Source organism: Aythya ferina (assembly GCF_964211825.1).
Source record: "Aythya ferina genome assembly, chromosome: 16".
Classification (NCBI taxonomy): domain Eukaryota; kingdom Metazoa; phylum Chordata; class Aves; order Anseriformes; family Anatidae; genus Aythya; species Aythya ferina.
The window spans coordinates 14,880,875-14,907,096 of NC_140315.1; the positions used below are offsets into that span (position 1 = coordinate 14,880,875).

Below are 26,222 nucleotides of genomic sequence, written 5' to 3' on the forward strand. Positions count from 1 at the left end.
TAATCTATTAACATGAAGAGTCTTGTTTTATTTGAATGAAATTCAGTTTTCCAAATTTCAGACAAGAAATACTGTCTCTTCTGTTTAGGAAAATAATTCCTGTACTATTAGTATTTATCTAAAAAAAAAAAATGTACATACACAAAAATCTTCAAAGCTGCCCTGATCTATATAAACTACCAAGAGCAATTAAAAGTTGCAGATGAACTAGTGCACCTTGACATTTAACCAAGAAAAAACTGACAGATATGGAAAACCACTTGAAAACAGCCAATGACCATATACACAGCCTAGATCTACATTAGGGAATAAGCACACTAATTCTAGAATTATGTATTTATGGAATTCATTTTCCCTTTTAATTAACAGAAAACAATCAAACAAACAAACAAAAAAAAACCACTGATTTAAAACTATAAGCACTAAAACTGAATTTCATCCTTAAGATAATTCCTGCCTCTCCCATATCACATTTGTGAGTAGCAAATATAAACAATGATTTCAAAAAACTGCATTCAATAAAAATTTGAAAAAAAAATATTTGCATGCCATTGCTGAATAAATAGCAGCTTTGTATAAGCACTCACCTATAACAGTCTCTTACTCATCGGTAGCTATGCTATTTATGCAGGATTCTTAAAATGGCGTCTGACAGCACTGCACTGCCTCATTCCTGTACTGTAGTTAAAATGGTAGCAGTTTATTCAATAACAGTATCTCTTGTTTAAACAGCAGTGCTGTATTCGAAGCAACCATCTAAATATCAGAAATGATATGAAGTACGACAAAAGCATACCTGACATCTGAATGTTTATCTAAAAAGGCACAAGACAGAGTTTTGTGAAGTCACAGGTTACTAGGGAAATCACTCAATTTTAGATTCACTCTCCAGTTTGAGCCTCTCATATTTTAAGTTTCCTTTTGTAGAATCCCCTGCAAAATGCTCCATTTATACTAAGCAATTAAGATACACAAAATGTTTATTCAGCTGTCTGTATAGAGTAATGTTTAAGCTATTTACCTCTGCTGACATGCAGAGCCAAAATAGATATTTTTAATTTAAAGGACATGCAATTTCTTTTTAAAACCTTACTCTTTATCCAGTACATTCAAAATAGTGCCACAAAAGAGAAAATCTGGGGCAGGAGGGAGACCCTTGGTGTTATACGGTCCTCTGTAAGACTATAAACTAGAACTGAGGCCCAAGCAAGGCAACAAGAATAGCTATAGATTTCAGAAGCCAAAACCATAATTTGAGAACAATCATGTTTGAAAACAAAGGTTTATACTGGCTACATTAAGGATGCTGACATTCTGCTACAACATAATTTTAATCTCACAGTATTAAACAGATGGCACAACAACTACCAGTAAGGGGTTAACATAAGGATGACAAACAGCTATTAAATAAGTAAGTTTCCGTTTCTATGTAGCAATTTCTAAATAAGAATTTAACCCATGAATATGGGACACATTTGTTAAGAAAAAAGTACTAAAAAATACTTTCTAAAGACAATTTAAAGGGCCAAGCTATGTGGCCTACTACAATGGTTTTCAGCCTGTGGTCTGCAGACCCCTCAAAGCCTGTGTAGTACTTTCCCTGGGTATTGCAGAAAATAGGTAAATCAAACCTATTCTATTAGGCTTAAATTCATTGTAATAGGATTCATATGCTCATGGGAAAATGTGAGGGATACACAAATAACAAAATTTCAAAATTGATGTCTTAGTGAATAATACAATATTCTACATGGGCAAAGGTTACGTTCAACTTTCATGATATTTATAGGATTCAGATCAGTATCCTGAATTCCAGACAAAGAAGAGGAGCGCTTTCACAGAGATTTACCACCCCTTATCCAACTGTGCTGAAGTGGCACCATTACTATGCAAAACTGACCATCACCGATCTCTTTCCAGCTACTGGATCCACATGACCAATACACTTGAAAACAAAGCAAAAAGAAAATCAAGGAAAGCCAAAACCAACAAACAAGAAAAATAGCAGAAGTGATATCACAAAATGGGAGACAGCTCACGAAGAAGAGCCAACTGAAATTTGTGAACACTGATATGAAGAGGTAAATTTACAACTCAATCTATTTTTGATTTTTGAGCATGAAGTCCCTTTTAGTACGTGCCTCTTTAGTATCACTGTAGGTTTTCCCCTACATTTCAATATTCCTGCCTGAAGAGAGAGGGAAAAACATCACATTTGGAGTGGTTTATACTCTGCACTTTTTTCATTCTCAGTATGTTAAGTAGTGTCATTTGTTTAAAGAAATCATTCATTTTTCCCTAGTACTATTTAGCTTCCAACTAAAACAGCTTGCCTGGGAAGAATGAGGGAGGCATGTAGCTTTTAAAAAGCTACTGTTTGCATCGTAGCTTATAATCCGGATCACTCCTTTGTTTTTCCCCCACTACATTCTTTGTCCAAGTGATTATAAAAGTAACTGGATGCTGGTACTAAATAATAATGGCTAATCATACTCATCCTGGACGATACAAATTACTCGTTAGTAGCCAGAAAATGTAAAGTGCAATTATACGATTAACTGCTAGTTACATTAGAATAATGGCCATTTACTAGAAGCTGAATAAACCTCAGCTACACTGCTTCGTATGTGTTCTATCTAATTGTGAAATTCCCAAGATCCAGTCCTAGAAAATCTTGGGCAGAAAGAGTATGTGCTTTTCCCCCATGACTATCACTTTAACAAAACCCTATATTCCATCTGTCCTGAACAGCAGAAAATCTGCAGAGTGCTTCTTATTATGCAATCTATGAAAGTGAGTGATAACATCGTACCTTGACAAAGCACCAAAAATACATTAAATTCTTCAGCTTGGCTGAATTTGCTTTACTTAGGTGGAACAAAGATGGTAGAAATTTCCAGAAGGCCTTTCTCAGTCTTGCCACTGCAATTGTCAATCTTTAACCTACCCTCTGCTTCTATTGGCTCGAGTACTCCATGGAGCAGCGCGATTGGGCTGATCTGTAAAACAACACTGCTGTCTCTACCTTGCCTCAGACATCTTGCTGCAATGCAGACATTTATTTTTTGTGAACTATAAAAGAATTATATTTGAGTGATTAAAAATAGTGAACCTTAACAGACTCACGATGCTATGTTTCATTTCATGTACAAGGGCAGCTTACACAAATATGCTTCACTGTCAGCAATGTGTCTGGAGGTGCAGATTTGAAACAGATCCTAGTTTAACAAAACCTGTGGGAGCCATTTTAATACAAGCTTTTTGATTGCAGATCACTTACTCCTGCTTCCTCACATTAAACAAATATTATGTTGTGCAATTTTTAAGACTGAAAGTAAACTGCTAATGTGTATAAACTAGTGCTACAAAAATTATATCCAAATGTAATTTCTGTTTTTAGCAATTGAAGAACGAAGAACAGAATAACTTCTTAGCTGTGTTAGCACCTTTATGTATGCTGAAAAATGCATTAAAATTGCATACAAAACTGCTATCACATGAAACTCAGAGGTACAACCCAGCAGTGTTTTAGGTTGCAAATTGAACTAGAGATTCTTACAATGTAATTTTATTTTTTTTTTTCGGGGGGGGGGGGGGGGGGGGGAATGGGGTGGGGAAGTAAGCTAAGTGAGGTACTCAGAGTAACATACTCATACAGGCAAACAACTAAGCAGAGGTGAATGCCTATGTTACAAAATGTTATCTTGGTAACCTTCCATAGAAGTTAACTTGCAAGTGCACCAAGGTGCAGTCATTTTCAAAACTACCTGAGCTCTACATTCTCTCCTAAAATCATGAAAGTGTGTGAACTGTCAAAAAACAGTGCAAAAATTACATTAAAGCACAAAACAGCATATTTCCTCTGCTTTGGTAATGTTTTTCATGATCACTGAAAAGCTACTTGTTAAAACAAGCATGCAAAGGTTACAATTAAAAGCTTAATAAAGGGCACAAAATGTTCTAAATCAGTTATGAATCAAGCAAGCTTATCTGAGATTATGCTTTGTATACTATCAAAAACATACATTCATTAAGTACTATTTACTTTACTTTGTACGGTCATTTCATTGCTGAGTACTAGCGCTTTCATCACACTTCACAAACCTAATGAACAACCAAACTGCGCTTTACCCTACAAAAATGGTAATTAAGGATCTACAAACAAATACCAAGTAGAATATTTTTCACTGGCCTGAGGTAAACAGTAAGTATAAGCTTCAAACTTCAGAAGCAAATTATCAAAAAAAGACGTGCATTCAAATTGGAACAGTTTACATGTACAAGTCCCTTAAAATGGACGCTAAACAAATCGGATTTTTTTTTTATATGGCTAACCACTAAAATCACTTCATCTACTGGACTAACTGAACCAGTAAAAGCAAAATGTTTGGAAAACTATAAAAAATGTTCAGAGTAGCATGCTGCTTACTTACCAACTGTTCAAGCACCCATCTCATTTTTCCAGTTAAGAAGATACAACAGGCTGGCAGATTTGGGAATTGATCAAAAAGGAATTTCTTGAAATAATTACGTAGCATTAAACCAAAAGTTAAAAAAGACAAAAAAAATAAGAACGAACAACATGTACTACTGTCATGAACCACAGATGATTTTATATCCTCTGGACTCCACAACAGAACTGTGGCTGATACAGTGTAAAACAAAAAGGCACAGATAAAAGGTACATTAGTTTATTCAAACTATGTAAAAGAAGAAAGCTAACAATTCAAAAGCATTTTCCATAAAGAATCAGATTTGTAAACTGATGCACTGCTGCATTTTATTGAGCAGCTACCCATTTCCAAAATCTGCAGCATAAAAACTCCCTTTTAAAGGAACAAAATATTAACCATACAGTGTCTCTCAGAAAGAGAAACACATTGTATTAATTATTCCTGCAAGAAAAAGAGTTCAATAATCGTTTTAAGTTAAGATAAGCTGCATAAAAAACATGATGCAACAGCACACCACCACCTAGGCCCAATATCTACAATCTGCCATTAGCACTTTTTGCTGATGTCTAGGTTTTTAAAAATCCCGTATTTTTTCATAGATAACTTATCTTAGCTATTCCATTCACTGTTTAGAAAGGTAAACTTGCCTGTTCTTCTGTCTGCCATTATCCCTGCTTGACTCCCTGTAGGGCAGTTAAATGCATCTGCTCCCTAGCTTCCATTTTCTCTTCAGCAGGCATGTGACACAACAGACAATAGTGCTGGCAAACTGCTCAGAGAGAGAAAGCTTCTTTGGAATACCAGGATCTTGTTAAATTCTAAAAACACCATCCTCCTGTGCAGAAGTAGGTATGCCAAGGTTTTGCCAGTCTGTAAAATAAAGCTGTGGCTAATGGCTACTAACCATGTGACCCAAGAAAGCAAATTTAAACAGTTTCAACTTAATAAAGTGCTGTGGTGTGAGTTTTGCACAACAAATCACAGAGAATCACACTCTCAACCCACAACTCATAGGTCTTAGAGAAAAAAAAATGTAAAAAGTAAGGCTTACCTCTGTGGATGCATTGTTAACACAGTGTTATGTCAATACTTATAAAACATGGAGGACAGGCTCTCAGTACTCAGACAGAAAGGGCTTGGCACTTCAGCTTGATGATCTGTCTTCCCAATAAAAGCTAATCCTGGATTGGCTACTTTGCTAAATCTGAATGTAAAGCTTCAGGGGATTGGCTGAAACACTTCCTGAGCGATTATCTTTGTGCAGCTCTGGCAAGCAGGAGCCATCCTGTGCAGAGAGGAGACAGGCTAAGCTAGGCCCGTGGCATCAAAAGAAACTTGGGAAGGGCCCCCAAACGTCCACCTCCCCTATAAAATACACAGATTTTCAGGCCGAGGGAAGTGATCGCCAACTGCCTGCCTGAGCAAGCGTGCCCCAGCACGCCGCTGCTGAAGGCAGTTGGATATTTTAAACCTGAGGAAGGAAGAGTTCACCCAGGTCACAAACGCTACACGTTCCAAACAAAACGCTAAATTCACTTATCTGGTGCCCCACAACGTGTTGCACGGGGAAAGCGAGGCCACAAGAGGACAAAACGTACTGGAAGTGAACGTGCACAGGAGGAACGGAAAAAAAAATGTGGAAATTCGGGGAGAATCCTGCACACCAACACCCACTGGAGCAAGCACACGCTGACAGCACGAGTGTTTTACATACTGCACGCCAAGCCCTGCATGGGAAAAACCTGACGGCTGATTTCTACAGAAACTAAGATACAATAGGAATTGCATTCTCAAAGAGGGCTGTTGGCATTCGTTGCGTGCCTTCCCCGTTTATAAAAAATGCTGCAGTGAACAGCCCAAAATATCAGTATCGCACCAGATACTGTATTCTCAAATTCCCGCCCCCCCCCTGTGGCCCCCACCTTTCAGCCAGCTAGGGCTGGCTGTTCAACAAAAATCTGACTTCCGTATGAGTCGGCTGCAGCTGCAGTTTCCTGTCTATTAACCCTGTAGGACTTGGTACTTTTTAAGATACAAGGCAGGCCCTAAAAAGAAGTAGAATTCTTTATGTGGCACACTATCAGTGTGCGTTCACAAAAATGTTAATAGAGCTGTCCAGCTTTTTTTTTTTTGCTTTACCTTTTATCTTCTACTGAAATTCTGCAAATGAAACAAAATGAGAAAACAGCATGTAAGTGATCCATTTGATCTCGAGCCAATTCCCAAACATTTAATTCAAAAATGTATTAATTCCTTTTCCTAAAATTCTGTGATTCAGTTCTCTTTCCTAATGCAGTGAAAGTGGGAGGATTTATCACTGTGCCAGGAAGGAAGAAAGTGTCGACTCCATATGAGTATTTCAAAGGTCAAATCTATAGAAATGCCCTGCCAAGGCATTACATTCTGTTCAGAATTTTGCGTCTGTATTAGGTAGTTAGGTATTAGCATTCTATAGCCATCAACAAATTATAATGGAAATTGTAGATGAAAAGGTGATTCTGACACATGCTGCATAATATTAAAGGATTATTTCTACAACAATAAAAACTAGTGGAGTTGTAGAGAGAGAACTTCAATATTAAAGCAAAAATTATCAAATGAGCTGAAATAACAAAAGCAAAATAAACATCATGCCAATAGATTTAAAATTGTGTGAAAATGATTATAGAAACCCCTCTCCCATAAATCAAGGCCAGTTGCAAACAAAATATATGCACTTCACTATCTTTACCCAAGTGCAAATTATGCCAGAAACAGTCACCACAAATAAGGCTTATGCCCCCCTTAGCTCCAACCAGCATCTTTCACGATATAACTACTTTACCATACAAACCTCTTTGCTTGTGAGCTGACATGACTCATACCTATGCTACTCAGTAAAACTAATACTGCTACGCTGCATTGTCCCACACTGAATTCAGATTATTTCTTGAGATATCATTGTCAGAGGAAAACTACCAAGCCATCCTATCACCATGCTTACATTTTTTTGTGTGTTCCTGTGCTTTAGGCCGCAACAGTGGATTAACAGCCCAGAGTATAAATTCTCATCTCATAAGTAATTCTGGAGTCCCTGCTGGAAGCATTTTCCTTTTTTAGCTTTGGCAACGTTTTTCAGGGCAGGGAGCAGGAAGGCTCATGGATTACACTGGCAGTTTGTTCTGTTTTAGGAATGTAGCAGAAACGAGAGTGCTGCTATAAAGGGAATCGTACAGCCCACTGCAGCAGCAAGAAAGCACTGGAAATGCATGACATTCAAATGAACACTTGCATCAGTTTTAACAGTTTAAATCATTCAAGATCAGTTTATTTTTTTTATTGCATACCTAAAGCTCTATGCCTCTCAGAGATACCAGCCCCCAACGCACAAATATCCAAATTTTGATCTATGAAGTATATCTAAGTAAGAGAGGATTATTGGCCATTAACATTGATGCTCATTAATTGACTGCTCTACTTCAATATTATTCTATTTATTAAATATATATCCTAATGCCAATGAAGTACAGCAAGGGAGTAAAACTTAACACACTGAATTTGTGCATGCCTTATGCTAACCCAGACCTGACTCTGAGAATGCAGCAGCGCTGATGGTGGCTGGGAACACTGACAAACTGACACACTTGGACTGATAGGAGAGAAACAGCATGCAGCAGACAGAAGCAGAAGCAGTCTTAGAAAAGGCCTAGAGTCCTATCCTCTTGATTCAAGAAAATGGTGGCCCAAATGCAAAAGAAACATTTACAATCCCTCAGTGATTAACAAGAACAAGGATGAAAACGTAGAAAGTAAATCTGACAACTGCATTCAGCCATTAGACATGCTATTAAAGTAGAAAAAATAATTCCGTCAGGAATCAGGAGGGAAAAGCATTAAATATCCTTCTCTTTGTTTTCTTGTCCCTACATACACTTTACAACTGGAGATACAAGCCCAGTATAACAACACACAGGTACATCTGGAAAACTCAGAAGATTCTGTCTGTTAAGTTACAATGAACTCATGTCCTGCGCGACTGATTATTTTACATAGGAGTGGTGATTTTTTTTTGGAGGGGGAAGGGAAGGAAGAGAAAGGAAAAGAAAACAAAAGAGAGAGACAGGGGAAGCTAAAAGCTTTGTTAAAGCAGAAGAGAGGGCGGAGAGATTAGCTAGTATTTGTCCTTTTCAGTGCTTTGGAGATGCTAAGGGAAAACATGGCTGTGATGCAGGAAAAAAAAAAAAAAAAAAAAAGGCTAAAGAGAGAAACCAAGGGAAAGATGGAAAGCACAGATACAATCAAAAGGAAATTAAAGATAACAATGTTAGAAATGCAACCTACTATATTTAGAGTTCTTTGCAAAGAACTGTGCCCACTGTGCTGAATCTCCAGAAAGTGCACACATCAAACACCATTGTTAAAAAGAAAGAAAAAAAAACATGCATTTTAAGACACTATACTGCTAAATAATTTTTTATGAGGCTTTCCAGTATATAAGTCACACCACCAAGGAAGAGAACTTTTTTATGTGACAGAAGCAGGGGTTTTGATATATGCCCCTACAGGAAGCAGACAGTTATTCACAGTCCCCCAAAAAATAAGTACTGTAGGGTGAAAGTATCAGTGGCAGAAAGGAATACATAGGTGATGGACAAAAGATGAAGCTTTAGAAATAACATTTTGAACAGATACACAAAAGGAAGAATGTCATATTGTCAAAGGATTAGCAAAACACAAGGGAAAGACGTTGCATTTAAGGGCTTTTAGCTTCATCCTGCATTTCCAAGTCATTGACTGAGAATGCTAATTTCTAGATTAGAAACATGAAATATTGTACTTCAGCATCCTTCCTTTAAGAGTCCCCTCTCCCCACCCCCTTCTACACTTTAATCTGAATCTACCCAAGTATCAGTAACTGCTTAAAGACCAGAGGACAAGACTGCCAGCTGACAAAGAATCCAGCAAGATCTGGAAAGACAGCTCCTGAAATTTTAGAATCACGCTGGATGCTAAATTTATTAACCTGCCTAAGAAGGCTGGTAATTCTGTCAACTACACCAGAAGGTGTACTGCTGGAGAACTCCATTTGTCCTGGTGAATAACATCTTTGCATACTTTTGATTTAGGTTACTTGTGGATGACACTGATAAATCACTGTCTAGGGATTAAAATTCTGATTTTGTTTGTAATACGCACTGAATGTCTGGAGCATTATGAAATTTTCTTTTGACAGCCTTTTTAACTACTGCCTCATGTACGTTTGCTTCCAAAGAAAATCTCCATTAATGTTCAATCATCTGCCAAAATCATCTTTATCAAAAAAAAAAACACCAACAACAAAACACAAAACCACACCCATGAGCCTTGTTTTAGCAGCTGTACCTATTTCAAAAGAGGTGCTATGGCCTATGTTATCTTAAGGCATAAGGCCATGTATTTAATCTCTTTCACCCCTAGATTAGACTTAACAGCTGTGAGTAGGGCTGTTGGATATCTTATATAAAACAGGATTTTTGTTAGTATACGTTTAATTGGATGTTCTATAGGAAAGCCTACCAGATATAATTTATTTTGCATTTGATCTGCAACCAAATACTTTTTTTTTTTTAGTTACCTGGAAAGCTGCTGCGTGACATATGCAGATATACTGCATGTCAGACCTAAAGCATATCCATCTTGCAGTTGAACCACACCAGAGTGCATGTGAATTTATCATGGCCAGACTGTGCTAACACAGTGATGAGCCCAACTCACTGCACATGCACGGCTTGTGGGTATCAGGATGTAGAAACCCTGCATGAGAACTGCATACAGAATCCTGAAAGAAGTCTGTGTTTCACCAAGGGGTTCTAATGCCCAAGTGCGAGACATCCTGCATATAGCATTTACTCTGATATCATGGCCTTCCCAGGAAAACAGAGGAGTCACTACTGCGAGGGAAGAATTATTTAGGACAGACTTTAGGTAACGCTAAACCATAGTCCCATTACTATGGTTTAAGTTTTTCTTCTTATTTTATTTTTTCACACAGCAACTGCTTGGTTTACATTTTAAATCATAAAATTGGCTTTTTTTTTTCCCCTTCTGTCATTAGATACAAGAGGTTTTTGTTGTTGTTGTTGTTTTGTTTTTATTGTTGGTTTTGATGGCCTGTTTTTTATATACAAGATGATTATCTCACATAGGAGTCCATCAGCTAAAGCTCATACCAAATATTTAAAAGGGATGGAATTGCAAGCATACTGTCACCACAGCCATTTTCCTCTCACCTATACATATACTTCATCACAGCCCAATGCAGGTCTAAACTGCATCACTATTACCTAGAACCTATTCTGTACTATTCCATCCAGTAAATTTGCAGGCTGGCTTCAGTTTTAAGCCAAGTTTTAAGTCTCTTTTAAGTTTTTTAGTCTTTTTTAAGTTTTTTAGTTTTTTAAGTCTTTTTAAGTTTTAAGACTCTTTATTCAAATTTCTATATTTATCTCACTTTTCTAGTTTGCCTTTCAAGTGCAGTTTCTTTTTCCACCACAAATGCTCAATCCTATCACAAAAGCTTAACGCATAGTTTCACCAACTTTTTTTTTTTTTTTTTTTTTTTTTTTTAAATTAGAAGTACTAACTTGAGCATCTCCTTATTCCTTACAACCACAGCAGGCAGCTCAATCATGCTGCTTGCAGAACTGTCAGTATGGTTGCATGGAGAACAGGATCAGTGAATCCAATATTTACTATGCTAACTTTAACCCAGGAAAAACACCAATTCACAATAGTTCACTATGTTGCTGCAATAGTACATGTAGGGGCATGACTAAGAGGACAGGAGTGAGCAGCTTGAGATAATTTAAAGAATCATTATGACCAAAAGAAATTTTTGTGAAACTACATGCTGAAGCACTGGATCTACATTTTTACATTATTAACTATGTTCTGTTCACGCCTAAATGACACTTCAGATCTGTCCTCATCTCCTCAACCTTCTGAAAGGGCAGGAGGAAAGAAAGCCTTTAAAATATAACCACATTTCTGAAAAGAAGCAAGACTTTTTTCCAGTTGTGGCATTGTCTTGTGAAGCCAGGTGAAAGACTTGCCCATAATCAGCACATATTTCACTCACAGTAATTAACATCTCCATAAAGAGTTGAATTAATTTTAGAACTTTTACAGATTGTTATTTTTCATGCACTGTTGGACTTGCAGACAATGTCAACTAAGCCCTCCTTATCAGGTGACAGGTATGAGGACTTGACTGAATTAACGCCACTGTAAAGTTGTTTCAAAAAGGGTATTACTGTAAGGAAATGTATACCCACATCAAAGAACATAATTCTGAAAGAGCAGAAGAAATCAAGCTGTATTTATTCTGTTTGCCAATAACATAATAAAACCCAAGTGTGTGTGTTAATTAGGTATACAAGTAAGTCTTAACTATTATAAGACTAGTCTGCAAGCTTTTTCACTAAATGAGCTTCACTACACTTTTTTTTTTCCTAAACCAACAAACCCTCACATAACATTAGAGTGAACAGATGTCAGATGTAAGGGATTCAAAAATGAGACTGTATGCAACATTTCAACCACATGAGGAACCACAGAATGAAAGTATAAGGGAAATGTATTTATTTCTGTGTTTAAGTTACAATAGGCCCAAGAAGAACTCAAGCAAAATGTCAGTTTACCTCTTTATAAAGCATTATTCTGACTTATTGTACAATGGTCTTGCCTAATCCTCACTTTTAAACATTTGCTGGAATGTAACAGCACAATGCATGCTCGAAAACAAGTTGTGATATTACTCTGCATTTCAGAGTGTCATTAGATATCCAGGAAATACCAAGATATTGCAGAAGTGGAAAAAGAAATTTCTGAAATTGTTTCTTAAGCAACTCTATACAACATCCATTCATAGACTGTTGGAGGATAAAATTAGTACTGTGACCCTTGTTTTATTGTCCTTCTCTCCATCCCTCAGCTGTATTTCTCTTAAAAGCACCTTGGATTCCAGTCCTGCATTGTTAATCTCCTAAATATCTGCATTCAGATATAACTACTCCTTCTTTCAAGGGATGTAAGAATATTTTGAAACAACAGCCAGTTCTGGACAATAGCAAACATTTTAAGAAAGAAAAAAAAAAGATCAGGAAAATTAAACATTATTTGCTAGCTGTTATAATTAAGTTCTAATTTACAGTGCATTTTTGTTCATCTTCATATGATAACAGAAAAAAAGCAACAATAAAAATATAAAAGGTAAAACTGTGCCAACAATTCTATTAAGATAGAAATACCTACAATTTAAGATAAATTATATGAGCTACATAAAGACTGACAAACGAAACGTTTGTGACTTAGACCACCAAAATGGTCTAACATGGATACAGATTATCTGTAGTTCTACTCCAGTAGTTACATGATTGTAAACCTCACCTACAAGAGCTAATTCACAAGGATGAATACACTTTTTGAACTGCAAATTTATCAAACCAGAGACATTATTTGCACATATGTTTAGGGCTTGGCTCCCAAATAATGCTTTAGAATTTAATGAAACAAGATCATTATTATGTAGGAGCTTACCAACACTGAACAGGTTCTATTACTCCCAACCTCATTCCCAACCACTTATTCCAACTCCTTCCATCACACTGGATCTTCTGTTTGTATAAGCGAGGAGTGAGACAGTTCTGTTTGCTCAGTTTGCAGGAAACTGAATCCAACAGCAAGGTTAGATTCTGCATCCACCAATAGTGACTGAAGGTTGTCCCTTTCAACAACTGGGGGTGGTTAGATCACGTTGTCTGTACTGCCCCCTCTGTTCCCCAAAAGACACTGCTACGAAAAGAAAATTACACAGATACTTGACAGTTCTCTGAACTTTCTGTGCTTTGACTTCTCAATGATAAAAATCTCTCCCATAGCCCTTGCCACTATCCACAGTTTTGTGTGAGCTTAGTTCTTTGCATTCGTGTGAGTAAAAGGAACCTTACAGTGTTTGGTCTTTTTTTTTCCCCATTTTTTCTCCACAAGAATCTATATTAAAAATAAAAATAATATAAAACAAACAAAAAATCACAGTATATTTGCAGTGAACATTTGAGTTTATTTACATGTGTATGCTTTTTTTTTTTTTTTTATAAAAACTTAGATCTTGATGGAAGGATAGCATAGAATACTACCAGCTTTTTGGAGTGCACCCAAAAATTGACACTAACATTTTTTTCTGACAGCCCAGAAATGAAGAAAGAGACTATATGAACTAAGAGCAAGCATCATGCCTTTTTTTTTTAAAAAAAAAAAAAAAAAAAAAATGAATAACATAGCCACATAAGGCAGGGCTATCAGAAAAAAAAAAAAAAAGGCAGCTAATATCTAATATATATATATATAAAATATATATAATCTAAATAAATCAAAATATAAATGTAATCTAAAATATATATAGAATCTAATATATACAAAACTGGTCTTACTTAACTCATGTAATAATTAAAAAATCCTCTTCAGTATTGCTTCTATTTGCAAAGATTTGTAAAACAAATACTAAAATAGGCAATTTTAAATAGCAATTTCTTTGGAAGTTAAGGTTGTTCCTGCTTATTGTTAGGATTTTTTTTTTTAATTAAAAATAATCACCTACTTACATTTTTATATGTATTTGTTCCTTATGTCAAATACAATAAGTTTACAAAATTGTTCAACAGCATTTAAATATTTCTATTTTATGAAATTTTCATAAACACTTAAAAGCAATGTGAATTATTTAAAGGAAAAACAAGTTTTCATGCGAAACAGCCAGGCTTGTCCTGTAACAATTAAGACCTGAAACCTGCATGCTGTTGCACGTTTGTTGTCAAATGACAGCTTCTTAAACTGGAGCCCTGGACTAAACAGCTTTGTAGGTAGTGTATCTGAAATGTTCTTTGCCTACTTTTGCACATAACCTATTGAAATGGGATCCTGATCTGGATATTTCTATGAGGAAAAATATTCAAAAATAAACAACTTTATATATAAATAAAAAGGACATCTTCCCTGGACTTTTAGTAAAGAATAAAAAACCACAATCTGCTTCTACTTACTCAGATGTGTTACAACACAATACCCTTCTATATCAAATGGCCAAAAGCTGCTTTCCCTCACCATGTGTGTCAAAGAAAATGGTAATAATTTCAGAGATTTTTTCCTACATTGTTCCCAACTTTGGTAGAAATGTAGCATCCCCTAGTGTTCATTTATTTCACTGAAAAAATAAATATGGCCAAATAATCACCTATCTAGAAAATAATGCTATTCAGAACTTGTTTTTTTGTGATAGGATTCAGTATTCATTTTCATTTCAAGACTTTGTCAGACTCCTCTGGTCTGCCTGATAACCACAGACCATATGATGGTTAGGTTTTCCTCATGGGACACGTATCTAGTTGTACATGCTGCTCTGCTGTAGCAGCAGGAAGAAAAGCAATTAAAGAGCACCTTTAAACCCTTCTCCAAGCTGGTGTCACTGCCAAGACTAAGGCTGAGCCATCCTATCCTGACCTGCATGACTCTTACACCCACAGCTGCCATGCTGAGCCCCCAGACCAGCCCCAGCCAGCAGTGTTCAGTCATTTCTTAGTGAGGTAAGCGTGGAACCATTTTGAAGTTGCCCTGCACTTCAATGGAAGAGAAGACTGAAGAGTCTGCATACCTTTCCTTATACTAGGGCATAATCTTCCTCTAGCCACATCAAATACCTCATGTGTAAGTTTAATTCCAGGAAGACGAACAAGCTTGACGCAAAGCATTGGAAATCATTATGAAGTCTCAGTCCATATATGTTTTTGGTATATAAATTGTAGTTAGACATCCAGACATATGTAAACAAATCTTAGTAAACCATGGATAAAATTCTGTTTGTGAAATAGACAAAGGCTAGAAACAAACCTGGAAACAAACTGGTTCTTGTATGGTGCAGCAGTAGACAGAAAATACTGAAGCAACTGGGACTTCTCTACCAAAGCACATCAGGAAAAGGAAGAAACTACCACCAACAGGGGACACTCACATAATTCCCGTAAACATATATTCATAAGATCTCAACCTGCTCAAGACAACACTGTCTGAAGAACATAGGCATATAGGCCCTCAATAAAAATGTATGATTTCATCACAAATTTTGACCAGATTTCTTCAGAAATCAGTCAGCACTGGAGGATGTTTTGAATTTAGTAGTCTTGCAATAAGTACATTTGGTTTTTTGTTTTGATATGTTTGATTTAAATTCATTTTTTATAACACTAAGTAAAAAAAAAGCAGATTATCTGAGCTTTCATATCTACATTAAAAGTGATCAGTTGCAACCAGAACGTCATTCATTCTCAATGCCATATATACCCATATATCTTTCAAAATAGGGGAAAAAGTGTATTTGTTTCAAGTCACATGTCAATCACACATTGTTTTATTCTATGTATCGCTGTATTCTGTTTTACAAGTTAACCCAGAAAGGACATAATGGCCCAGCTCAGAATATCTGCGTTCTCTGCAGTAAGCAAACAGACTTACAGAAGTAATTCACCTAAAAATGCCACACACAATGTGCTTTGTGAGAGGAGAACTTCCAATCACATTTTCTCGACCTCTGGTTTCCCTGACATTTTTTAAAGATTTTTTTTTCCTGATAATGAAAAGAAACCTCCTTACTTTGATAACACACCATTTAAACAAAATGTAAATCAAACTAACTCTCAGAAATTCTTATTGAGAAAATACCCATGCAACACATATACATTAGTAAAAATCCTCCTCCTCCTCTGGATGGCATGATGGCACTGTTTTGCCAGCTAAAACAATAGAGAAGAGCTATACTGCAAACCATTTCAGTTAACTTTTCCAAGTAGAACGATACAGTGCTTCAGAAATGAACCTCTCCATTTGTCAGCTCAAGCAGCATAAGAGAGCTTCTCAGTTCTGTAATTAAAAATCTGAAGTATTTTACTTAGTCCGTCACTCCTCTCTGCCCAAATCTTCCTGCATCAACAGAATAATTCAGATAACTACAGAGACATCTAGCAATGCTGATGTCCTAGGATATTCCACGCGGCCTCTAGCTTCCACTCCCCAAGGCCAAAAGTCACTGCTAAGCCCCATGTCATACATGTGAGCCCCAGGAGGATATCTCAGCTCCCAGAAAGCACTTAGAATTACATAAGTTATTTATACTTAAGAATCCAAATCCCACCCTTTGAAAAAGTCCTTGACTTGAAAGTCTAGTTGAGGTGCTCGTTAACAGCCAACTGGAACATCAAGGAATTGAGGTTTTCACTCTCTGAAGAGATGCCTGTACAGGCTGTACAGAACAGTCAGAATTAATGTATTCAGACAGATGGATAAAAATTTATAGAAGTTCCCATTACCTCACCTGGTTCAAACTACTATAGCCAATTTGTGAAATTTTATACAATGCTACTTCTTACAAAGAGATGTCTTTATTGATGCTTCATTAATCTCTTCAATTAAATAGTTTTATATGGTTACCATATAAACAACAACAACAAAAAAATTCATAACAGACTAATCTTCTCAACATGAGTAGAGGAAGAAAGAAACATAAAGCAGATGAAGAAGATTTTTGATAATTAATAATATTATAAAATTCCTTATGAAATTCTAAAATGCATACAAAGGAAGCCATAACAAGCACCTCTTGTACCATGCTCCACTAATACATTTGAAATTACACATCATTAAACCACAGAAGCATAGTCACAATCACTTCTACATGCACCTAGCACACCCCTAACACTTTTCCAGTCACTGAAATAGTGCACCTTTCACTGGTTTGTGATCAGGAAATATTTCTTCCTAACATTAATACCTCTCTGTCTGTTAGAGTAAGCAATTAAGCTGGGAAAAGCTAATTTGATAGTAGGTTTTGTGGTGAAAAAAGGAACAGAGCTTTATTTTAGTTAAGTTCTTGCTTTTTGATACTGTTACAGTGACAAGAAAGCTGGTCTTGGACAGAAACGTCTGTATTATTTTTGTCCATATTTTCTTTTGTGGTTTAGGTTATACAAATTATACTAGTTATATTTATAAGAACACTACATCTATACGGTGTCTACCTACTAATTCTCATTTTTTCTTTAACGCTTAATTGGTGTGACTACTGCACAGAAGAGAGATGATGCTATTATTAATGGAGAGTAAGAACAGATGCTTATACAGAATATATGATTGGTCAACAGCTGTGACAAAATATTCCTTATTATAGGATAAAATCTAATAAGAAAAAAAAAAAAAAGCAGTTTGTGAAAGAGAAAGGTTTCTCTGCATCTAGCACTTCGCTGTTATTATCTGCCCTGCCCAGGCTCAATTGTGAAATTTCATTTGTGTGATCTCAGCCTCATAGTTTGCAATAATGTCAAATAAATAGATTTGTATTACAAATAGTAGTAAATCATGACAATAAATCCAGGAGAAAAAAAAAAAATCTCCTCTAAAGTCCCTTCAAAACTTTGTGTTTTATTGCACTTTCAGTGGTTGTAAGGGTCAACAATGAAATCTTTATTTTTTAACCCATTTTAGGAGATTTGCTGCTAGATGATTCCCCATCTAAGCAACTCCAGTGTAATATGTTGGCACACTGCTACATAGACACTAGCTCAGGAGATTTCAAAGAAAGCATAATATATATTTATAAATATTGACTTGGGTAGGACAATCTTTAAAATGCTAGAAAAATTAAGGTAGTTTATCCACACACATAAAAGATAAAGAAACCAGATTGGGGGGGGGGGGGGGGAGGGGCATATTTTCAGTTTCAATTATTTCTAGTCATTAGTTTTTCCTTGACAGACTACTTAACGTATTAATTCATGAATGAAATATTAGTCTTTGCATTGTAGGGTCATCTATTGAAATGTCAGTTTAATAGCTTATTACATAAAACCCTAGGGTGAAATCCAGGTCCTATTAACTCCAGTGAGGCTAGAGTTTCACCCAGGACATTCATCTGTTTTTACAATGCATGGAAATTATACTCTTTCAAAGACAATAAAATCTGTTCTAGGCAAATTAAAAATTATTAATGTATCTAAGTCCTTCTTGCATCTATTCAGTAAGTAGTGAAAACAGCAGTTAATAAAAATGTTAAATTGACAGAAATATTAAATGGATCTGGAAGAGCTTTTCCAACCAGGAGTCTCTTTTTTATTTTTCATTAGTCTGTTTTCTTGTATTACTGTTACCACTTTGCAACTCTCAATACATTTTTAATACAAAACACTTTATAAAGCATTATTCTGCCCATTTAACAAATGGTAAAAACATGGAAAGGAGAATAAAATACTTTCCCCTTGTAAATGACAAGGTAAATTCCGTGTTACTCAGACCCAAGTGATCTCCTTGGAATATAAAACAATTTTATATTTTGGTTGAAAAAAAGCACATGCATTCTCTCTTCCTTTTGAGCATCAACACCCCAAAGAATCTTGAAATTGTGCAATATTTCTTCATCTGATTTCTGTTTTTATGACTTCTTGATGAATCACAAGTTGCGGGAAAAAGCCTGACAAAACACGAGCCTTTTCATTCCTTGGTTAAGCTGTACGCTACCTTCAAGCCAAAATAACAAAATTAGACAACATCAGGTATCAAAAGTTAATGGGCTTGAAAGATATCTGGAACAGAATTAAGGTTTCAGTTTCAAGGACTGTTCTGTAACAAGTAAAATATGTTGTTTTTGTACAGTGATGTTAGCACAAGAGCATACAGGCATGCATTCTGTAGGCATGAAAATAAACTTGCATCAAGATTAAACAAAGGCTTCTTTGGAAATAAGGCTAATAATAGGGAGTTTAGCTAACTAAAGCATTCTAGAAGCATGTCCATCAGCTTGGCTGTGATTTATAACACAGCCTTATAAGCCAGGTTGAATGGTGCTTATTTGAAATACACAGAGATTTTGGTGCCAAAATTTCAATTAATACAATGTCTAAATACAAAGTAACATGTTTTTTGGTTCTGTTAAAAGCCCTGCAGGTTTTCATGGCCTTCAGCCTCCCAAAGGTAAACAGAGATGACTGCTAAGAAATGGTCATGGCTCATTCACATTGTTCTTGTTAGTTGATTTATGAAGGCCTGGCTGAACATCACTGCTGGCCTACCTTTGTGGTTTTGTTTTGTTTTGGGGTGTGTGCATGCGGAGTCTGACCTCACAACTTCATCACACTTTGAATAAGAGGTTCGTCTACAGACTTCCTGGGATCACTTTCAGACAGATTTTTTTTGTGTTTTGCAAAACAAGTATGTTTTTGGTTCTGTACTGACACAGTCTAAATCCTCCTTAAAGTTAACATTCAGGTAAAGCGAGCCTGTAACATAAGTGTTCTTTTCTAGCAATAAAGTCAAAGAATAGGTCTGACCTGTACTTCCATTCCTATTTATGTTTTAGTGGCAATTTTTATTTTTGTTCAGGAAAAAAATGTGATACAACAAATAATTCAGTTTATCTCAGGTGAAAACACAGAGAGAAAAAACTTACTCTTGAACTAATACCAATTATAGGATCATTGTGCAGTCTCTATATATTATAGTGGTAATTATTTCAGATGACAACCTGCCTCTAGTACAAGTGTGTATACTGCATGTGAATATATTATTTTTATTCTTTTTTATTTTAAAAATATTTTTTAAAATATTTTCTTAAAATATTTTAAATAAATAATTTAAAATTTAAACAATTTTTTAAAAATATTTTTTAAAATCAGGAAAATAAGTATGAAGTGCAATTTTTTTTTTTTGGGGGGGGGGTGTTACTGCCATATTATTAGTCTATCAGGGAGGAAAAGGAAATAATTATTACAAAGACAGTCATAATAATAATAATAAATATTTCACAAAGTCAGATGCAAATGAGAAGTGTTTGCTGGAAATCATTTAAAAGCTTTTATCTTAAACTTTCCCTGAAATAATTTTGTATGGAGTTAAATCTGCCCCAGACATGGCCAAAAACAAAAAAGCCCGAAAACCTAAGTTATTAGTTTATTATCGTTATCCAAGCTGCAGAAGAAGCACATATTACTTTGACAATATAACATTAATTAAATGTTTACATTTTCTGTTTTCTGGAATGTCATTTCTGACAAAACACTTTTAATATAAGAATTTTAATCAGTTGGTGACCTTGAAAGCTGTTCTTTGAAGAAGAGCATATTGAGATCTACAAACTCCATGTGTAGGGGGAAGCACATTACATGGGAAATAGCACATAAGTGCAAAAAGGTGTTTGTGGAAATAAGTAATTATATTGTATATACTGGATGATTCAATGATTGCTGTTTTACAAGGTAAATAAATAAATGTAAAACAATGCAGGTTTAGTGCCCTGTATATATATATGATATGCGCTAAAAACCCTGATGGGGTTGTAAAACCCACATCAACTAATGTACAGGGCTGACTTTTTAGATGTATATTAAAGCAGTCTATTTAAACAAGAATTTGGCAGTATCTGGAGAATCTACTTAACTACATTACATAGTGAAATCCTTTCAATTGCTCTATTTCTGTTCAACTATAAAAAATTCTAAAATACCTTGTAAAGAAAAACGATCCAACAAATACCAACAAACAGATACCTTCAGCATAAATACATAATACTTAAGCATCTAAATGTCAAAATCATCTTCATACCAAGCTACAACAGTATGATAACGTTTTATAAATAAGTGTTTTTAACTTAAGGGTGTTACTGAAACCCCATTGATAATTGCATTTTCTTTGTGATTTGAAAGATCATTCCATCACTATCTTTTTGGTGTACAGTCAATATAGTAACAGAAAATAAATTTAAATTAAAACTATAATGTGGGTCTCCTAAATAACCTCCCCTTAAACCAATCATTCTATTTTTAATTCAATTGCTCCTGTCTTTCTAGAAAATCTTATGACAAAAAAAAAACAACCCTACACTTGACTTTCTAAATATAGTGTTATAAACTAGTTTGCAGTCAGTTCAGCACCTAGTAGATAGCCTTCGAAGATGTAATGTTGGACTGTAATGGGATTTGCAGGTTGAAAGAAAGAACCATCCTTGGAATGAAACAAAAGGTGGTGTAAAGCCAGAGAGATGTAGGAGCTTGTATTAGAAGTATGGTCTTTTAAGAAAGCACTACTGCTTTAATGTATGCAGGAATTGTTCCACCTGCTCTGCAAGTAGAGTATTTATTTGCGTAATAGACTCTAAATAAAAACTGCAATCAGTCACCTCAGAAATTGCACATCATTGCATAACAGCCAGTAATTGATTACCAGATGCAGACATTGAACTGAATTTCTGATTTTGGTTTTTACAAAACAGCAAGATAGCTTTTCACTCTTACTTGCTACCTAAAATCTAGTGCTTGTTTCCTGCCTTTCTTAAGGCTCTACAATAACTATTCAATTATATATTATAGTAAAATGACTTCAACTGTTGTTTAATTGTAAAGGGTTTTTTTGATGTATGACTCCCATTGAGTATTTTAATTATAGGGCTGAGACACAAATCCATTCTTTCTTCACTTTCCTGTCCCGATTACATGACCTAGTCTGCACATTATTAACACAGTTTCCTTTATTTCAGAGACTGTAGAGCATCAAAAAACAGGCAGACTGCTCTCTAACTGTAGCGCTGAGCTCTCAAAATTCACTAGAGTACACTTAATGGTACACAATAGTATCCCCTTTTTGCAAAGCTACATTTTTGTAAAACTTTTAGGCAGACTAAATGCTGAGTTTTAGTTCTTACAAAGTAGAAGCCTGCTTTACAGTCACTTAAGAAGTAGAAAGAGAAGCAAGAAATACCATACAGAAGCATATCAATCATCCAGTTAAAAGCCCTGTCTGCAGAAGTGATTGGATCTTATATGTCAGAGGAAAGCACTAAACTATTTTTTTTTATGAAAAAAATTATACTCTGACAGAAAAAACTCCTTTCTTAGCTCAGCTGATAATTCCTTAATTCCCAAATGGACGACAATTAATAGGCTCTGGTAATTTTAATCTCAGCTACTAGTATTTAACCTTTTTACATGTATTATTATTATCATTATTTTGTTGCTACTGGGTCTTATTTTGTTTGGCATTAAATGCCAATTGTGTAAAACAAGAACATCCTGTTTAAGTTTTGCTTTTAGGTACAGAATAAATCAAAACACCTGACGTATGTATCTTGCACTTTATTTTACTTTATACCTCTCATTCTCCTTCTCAAACTACAGTAGAACTCTGTTCACTTCCAACAACTAGATTCTGTGCAGGCAAATGCTTGGCATAAAGAGAATATTTTTCAAATGCAAAGACTGGAAATCCTAATCTTTTTCTACTTTGTCTTGTAAAACCAGTATCTTAAGAACAGGCAGACAGCAAACTGGTTCAAGTAGACTAGTCCCTTGCCCTCAGGTATTTCTGGGCCCCAGACAGATCAAGGAAGATCATCCTCACTTCAGTCATACCCAGATGATTCTTCCTTTCCTTTTGCCATGTGACTATAGCTGAAGACTGTGCAGAGAAATCACCTGTAGATTCTAACTTATAAAGGTAATAATTTTTGATTATTATTATTTTTTTTTTTTTGCAAAAGGCAAAAAACCTCTGGCAGTCCAAAATTTGACTATACTCCTTCCATGATTTACAGAATGCACATCTCTCTTCTCTCATTTTTCCCAGCTAGTCCTTTCCTAGGTACTCTCTCGTCCCCTACACCCCAAAGGATAGAATCAATACATTTTTATGCCACTGAACTGCTCAATGCTTATGGGGTATGGTTCTTCCCCACAGGGAAACTATCTTGTCTATTTAGATCCTAAATGCTGCTAGCAAAGGTCTCTAGCTATTCTGTGTTTATACAATTCCTAACACCTCCTCACCGTACCAAAAACCCCAGTCTTGGATCGTCTTTTAACGCACAAACACAAAAGGAAATCATTTAGCCAATTTTAATGTATTTAATTTGTGATTTTTTAACTGTCTTACTTACCACATGATGATACCTTTTTTTCTCTGAATTTTCTCAAATTCCGAATTAAATCATCTTAGTTAACTGAAGCATAAAATAAAGAAGTCATTCTCAGTTCCTTCTGCGTGAGCAAGCAGATCTCAGGTTGATTTCTACAGTTCTGCAAAATACATTAATTTCATTCTGCTTTCTAGATACTAGAAAAACAAATCAACAAAACTTCAGAGGAGACTAAGTATCAAATCCTGTGCAGCTGTTCTCAAGCTAGCTGGCTAATAATTTTCTGTTTAATTCCTTTACTAGATAAATAAAATGATAAATCAACAGAAAAGCGGAAAGGCTAGACCATAATCTTTTCTTAACGAGAGGCTGTTTTTGTTTTTTTTTACTCATTTAATGGAAAAAATCATCTAAAAATAACTATGTTTGCAAAACTCATTTGTTTAAAGGGTAGGACATTCAAAATGACAAGGTGAGCTGTATTTGATATGTGCCCACGTATAACATAGAATTGTGGAATCAAAGATGTAAAGAAATCTTGGGTCCTTAAACCTGGGACTCAATCGTTCAAACAACAAAAACACAGAATTATAAACCAGGCAGGAAAGTTAGTAGCCAGAAAAATAAGTGGGTTGTTGGTATGCAGGCCCAAACAGTTATCTCAGTTTCCAAATACTAAATAACAAATTCTGGAAATGTACCTCAGAAAACTACTTGCAAGCAACAGAAATATAGGGTTTATTTTGTCTCTCCCTATCTCTTTTTTTTTTTTTTTATAAAAAAAAAAACAAAAACAAAAAAAAAAAAAAAAAAACAAAAAAAACACGTATGTACAGTACTTTAAGAAATAAGATTTACTTACATGCCAAAGACAAGACTTCAGCACTTTAGAGATCTACTGAAAACAGCATACTTGTAATAGGTAGAAGGGGTCACTTCACTGCTTGAACATGACCCTGTCATCAAATTTCAGAAAAGAAGAAGAAAACTTGACCACAGGTTCTAAGGAGTAAAATGGCAGCCTGCAACATTACGTCTTGATTTTTCTTGCATCCCATACACAATGTTTTACTGCAAAAGAATAGTTTTAAGGCTTTTGTTAATCAAAATGAACATGGTAGACAACAGTGATATCCTCTTAAGCACACAGCATATGTCTATTTTAAAAAACAATATATATATATATCTTACTAGATAGCTCTTGTGGTATGAACTTGAACGCTAGCTTAATATTACTTTAATCATCATACCTTATTATCTCATTATAGCTCATGATCTAAACCTTCCTTGCCATTCATTGATCTAAAATAGTAAAATTACTAACTATAAATTTTAAACTTGATTAAAATATTAAAACTTACTTTCTCCTACAGAAAGCATACATGTACGTAAGAGACTAGTAAGTGATAAATTCAAACTCTAGTGCTTGTTTACAACTTCAGCATGAGAGCTGAACTTTATGTTAAAAGTAAATTATCTACAAAGCTACAAATCTAGAAGCTATACAGGTATAGAACAATTCTTAAGGCCTTAAAGATACTGATCTTTTAGAAAATCGTATTCCTAGGGGAAAAAAAAATAAAATTAGCTTGTGCACTCTGCTTCAGTACAAAAAGAATACTAATGTTTTTAATGAGATTAGTATATTCTGGGTTATAAAATCATAAACCAAGTTTGTGTTTTTTTGGTTTCAATTTCTATTTATCATTATTTGCCTCTTTCTTTTGGACGTTCCAGGGAGAAGAAATTATTTTGAAATATGACTAATTTTTGTAGCTAAAAAACAAACAAACTGCAATTATGCTAAGTAATTATGACATTCTTTCAATTTTATTTTACATTTTTCATCAAAAATTAACCACTGTAAAAAAAATAACTAGAAGTATTTTATTTCGAATATGTCTCTTCAGCTGAGGAGAAGAACATGCACAGCAGCATATTTTCGCTGTACAATTGCTCTTTAGCAATTCTTAAAATAATATATAAAATCCAGTTTCTGAAAACATTAGTCTGAAACTCAAAATAGAGGTGGGAAAAGGAATAGGAGCATAGCCAAGCTCAGCAGCATAACATTTAACAGAAAGCAGACTCTAGCATATATACTTCAAAACTGTTTAGGGAAGCATTAAACATTTAATAACCAACAGGTAGCCAAAATAGCTTTACAGGGGAACCAAATTTTAGGTGCAATTTTGGCAACTGGATCCAGCTGAGTCTTGCCCTCCCTAAAGCCAGTTGAGGCCAGGCACAACTTGATTTTCCCTTTTTCCTCTTCTGTCTGAGGCCTTACTTGTCCCTTGGCCTTCTCCCCAACTGATTTTTATTTCTGATAAATTGCTCCATTTTTCCCACTAAATTCCACATAGAACCAGCAGATACACAAATTTTTAACACCTCAGAACACCACGAATCTGTTCTCTCTCCACTTCATAGTGAGAGTGGAATAAAAAAAGGAAATGAAGGGACTTCTCAACATCTTTTGCCTAACGAGGGGTGAAGAATCACGACTGTTCTCCAGACGGGAGGCAGCGGAGCCGCTGCAGGGAAGGTTTCTGTTCCTCAGCCTCGGGAGGAGAGCCGAGCGCGCGAGGCTCCCCACAACGGCGGGAACCTCCTCAGCTCCCAGCCGCTCCCGTCCCCCGCCCAAGCTCCACCCACCCACGTGTGGGATTGGCAGGAGCCCTTGTCACTCATTCTGCACCCGTCTCCAGCCGCGAGCGCCCAACCGCCTCACGAAGCTTCGCCCCCTTAAAAACCGCTCTTTCAAGTCGCCTAACCGTTAGCTTCCACCGCCGCCACTCATGGCTTCC

General features: G+C 35.6%; 1 protein-coding gene across 9 annotated transcripts in view; it reads right to left on the minus strand.

The window, feature by feature from the left end:
* The window catches only part of ZMYND8 (zinc finger MYND-type containing 8), an 80,287-nt gene extending 54,337 nt beyond the window's left edge, over nucleotides 1–25,950 (minus strand). For 5 of the 9 annotated variants that reach the window (XR_014698520.1, XM_084537849.1, XM_084537844.1 and 2 more), the window contains exon 1: nucleotides 5,506–5,655. Coding sequence is in view for 5 of the 9 variants with exons in the window: in XM_084537849.1 (XP_084393975.1) it covers nucleotides 5,506–5,519 (14 nt within the window). In the remaining 4 variants the exon portion in view is untranslated. Of the gene's footprint in view, nucleotides 1–587; nucleotides 610–4,433; nucleotides 4,484–5,101; nucleotides 5,278–5,505; nucleotides 5,656–23,433; nucleotides 23,573–24,274; nucleotides 24,484–25,806 lie in introns of those variants that run through there. The other 4 variants (XM_084537845.1, XM_084537846.1, XM_084537847.1 and 1 more) reach the window with 4 other exon arrangements.
* Between the last annotated feature and the right edge of the window lie 272 nt (nucleotides 25,951–26,222).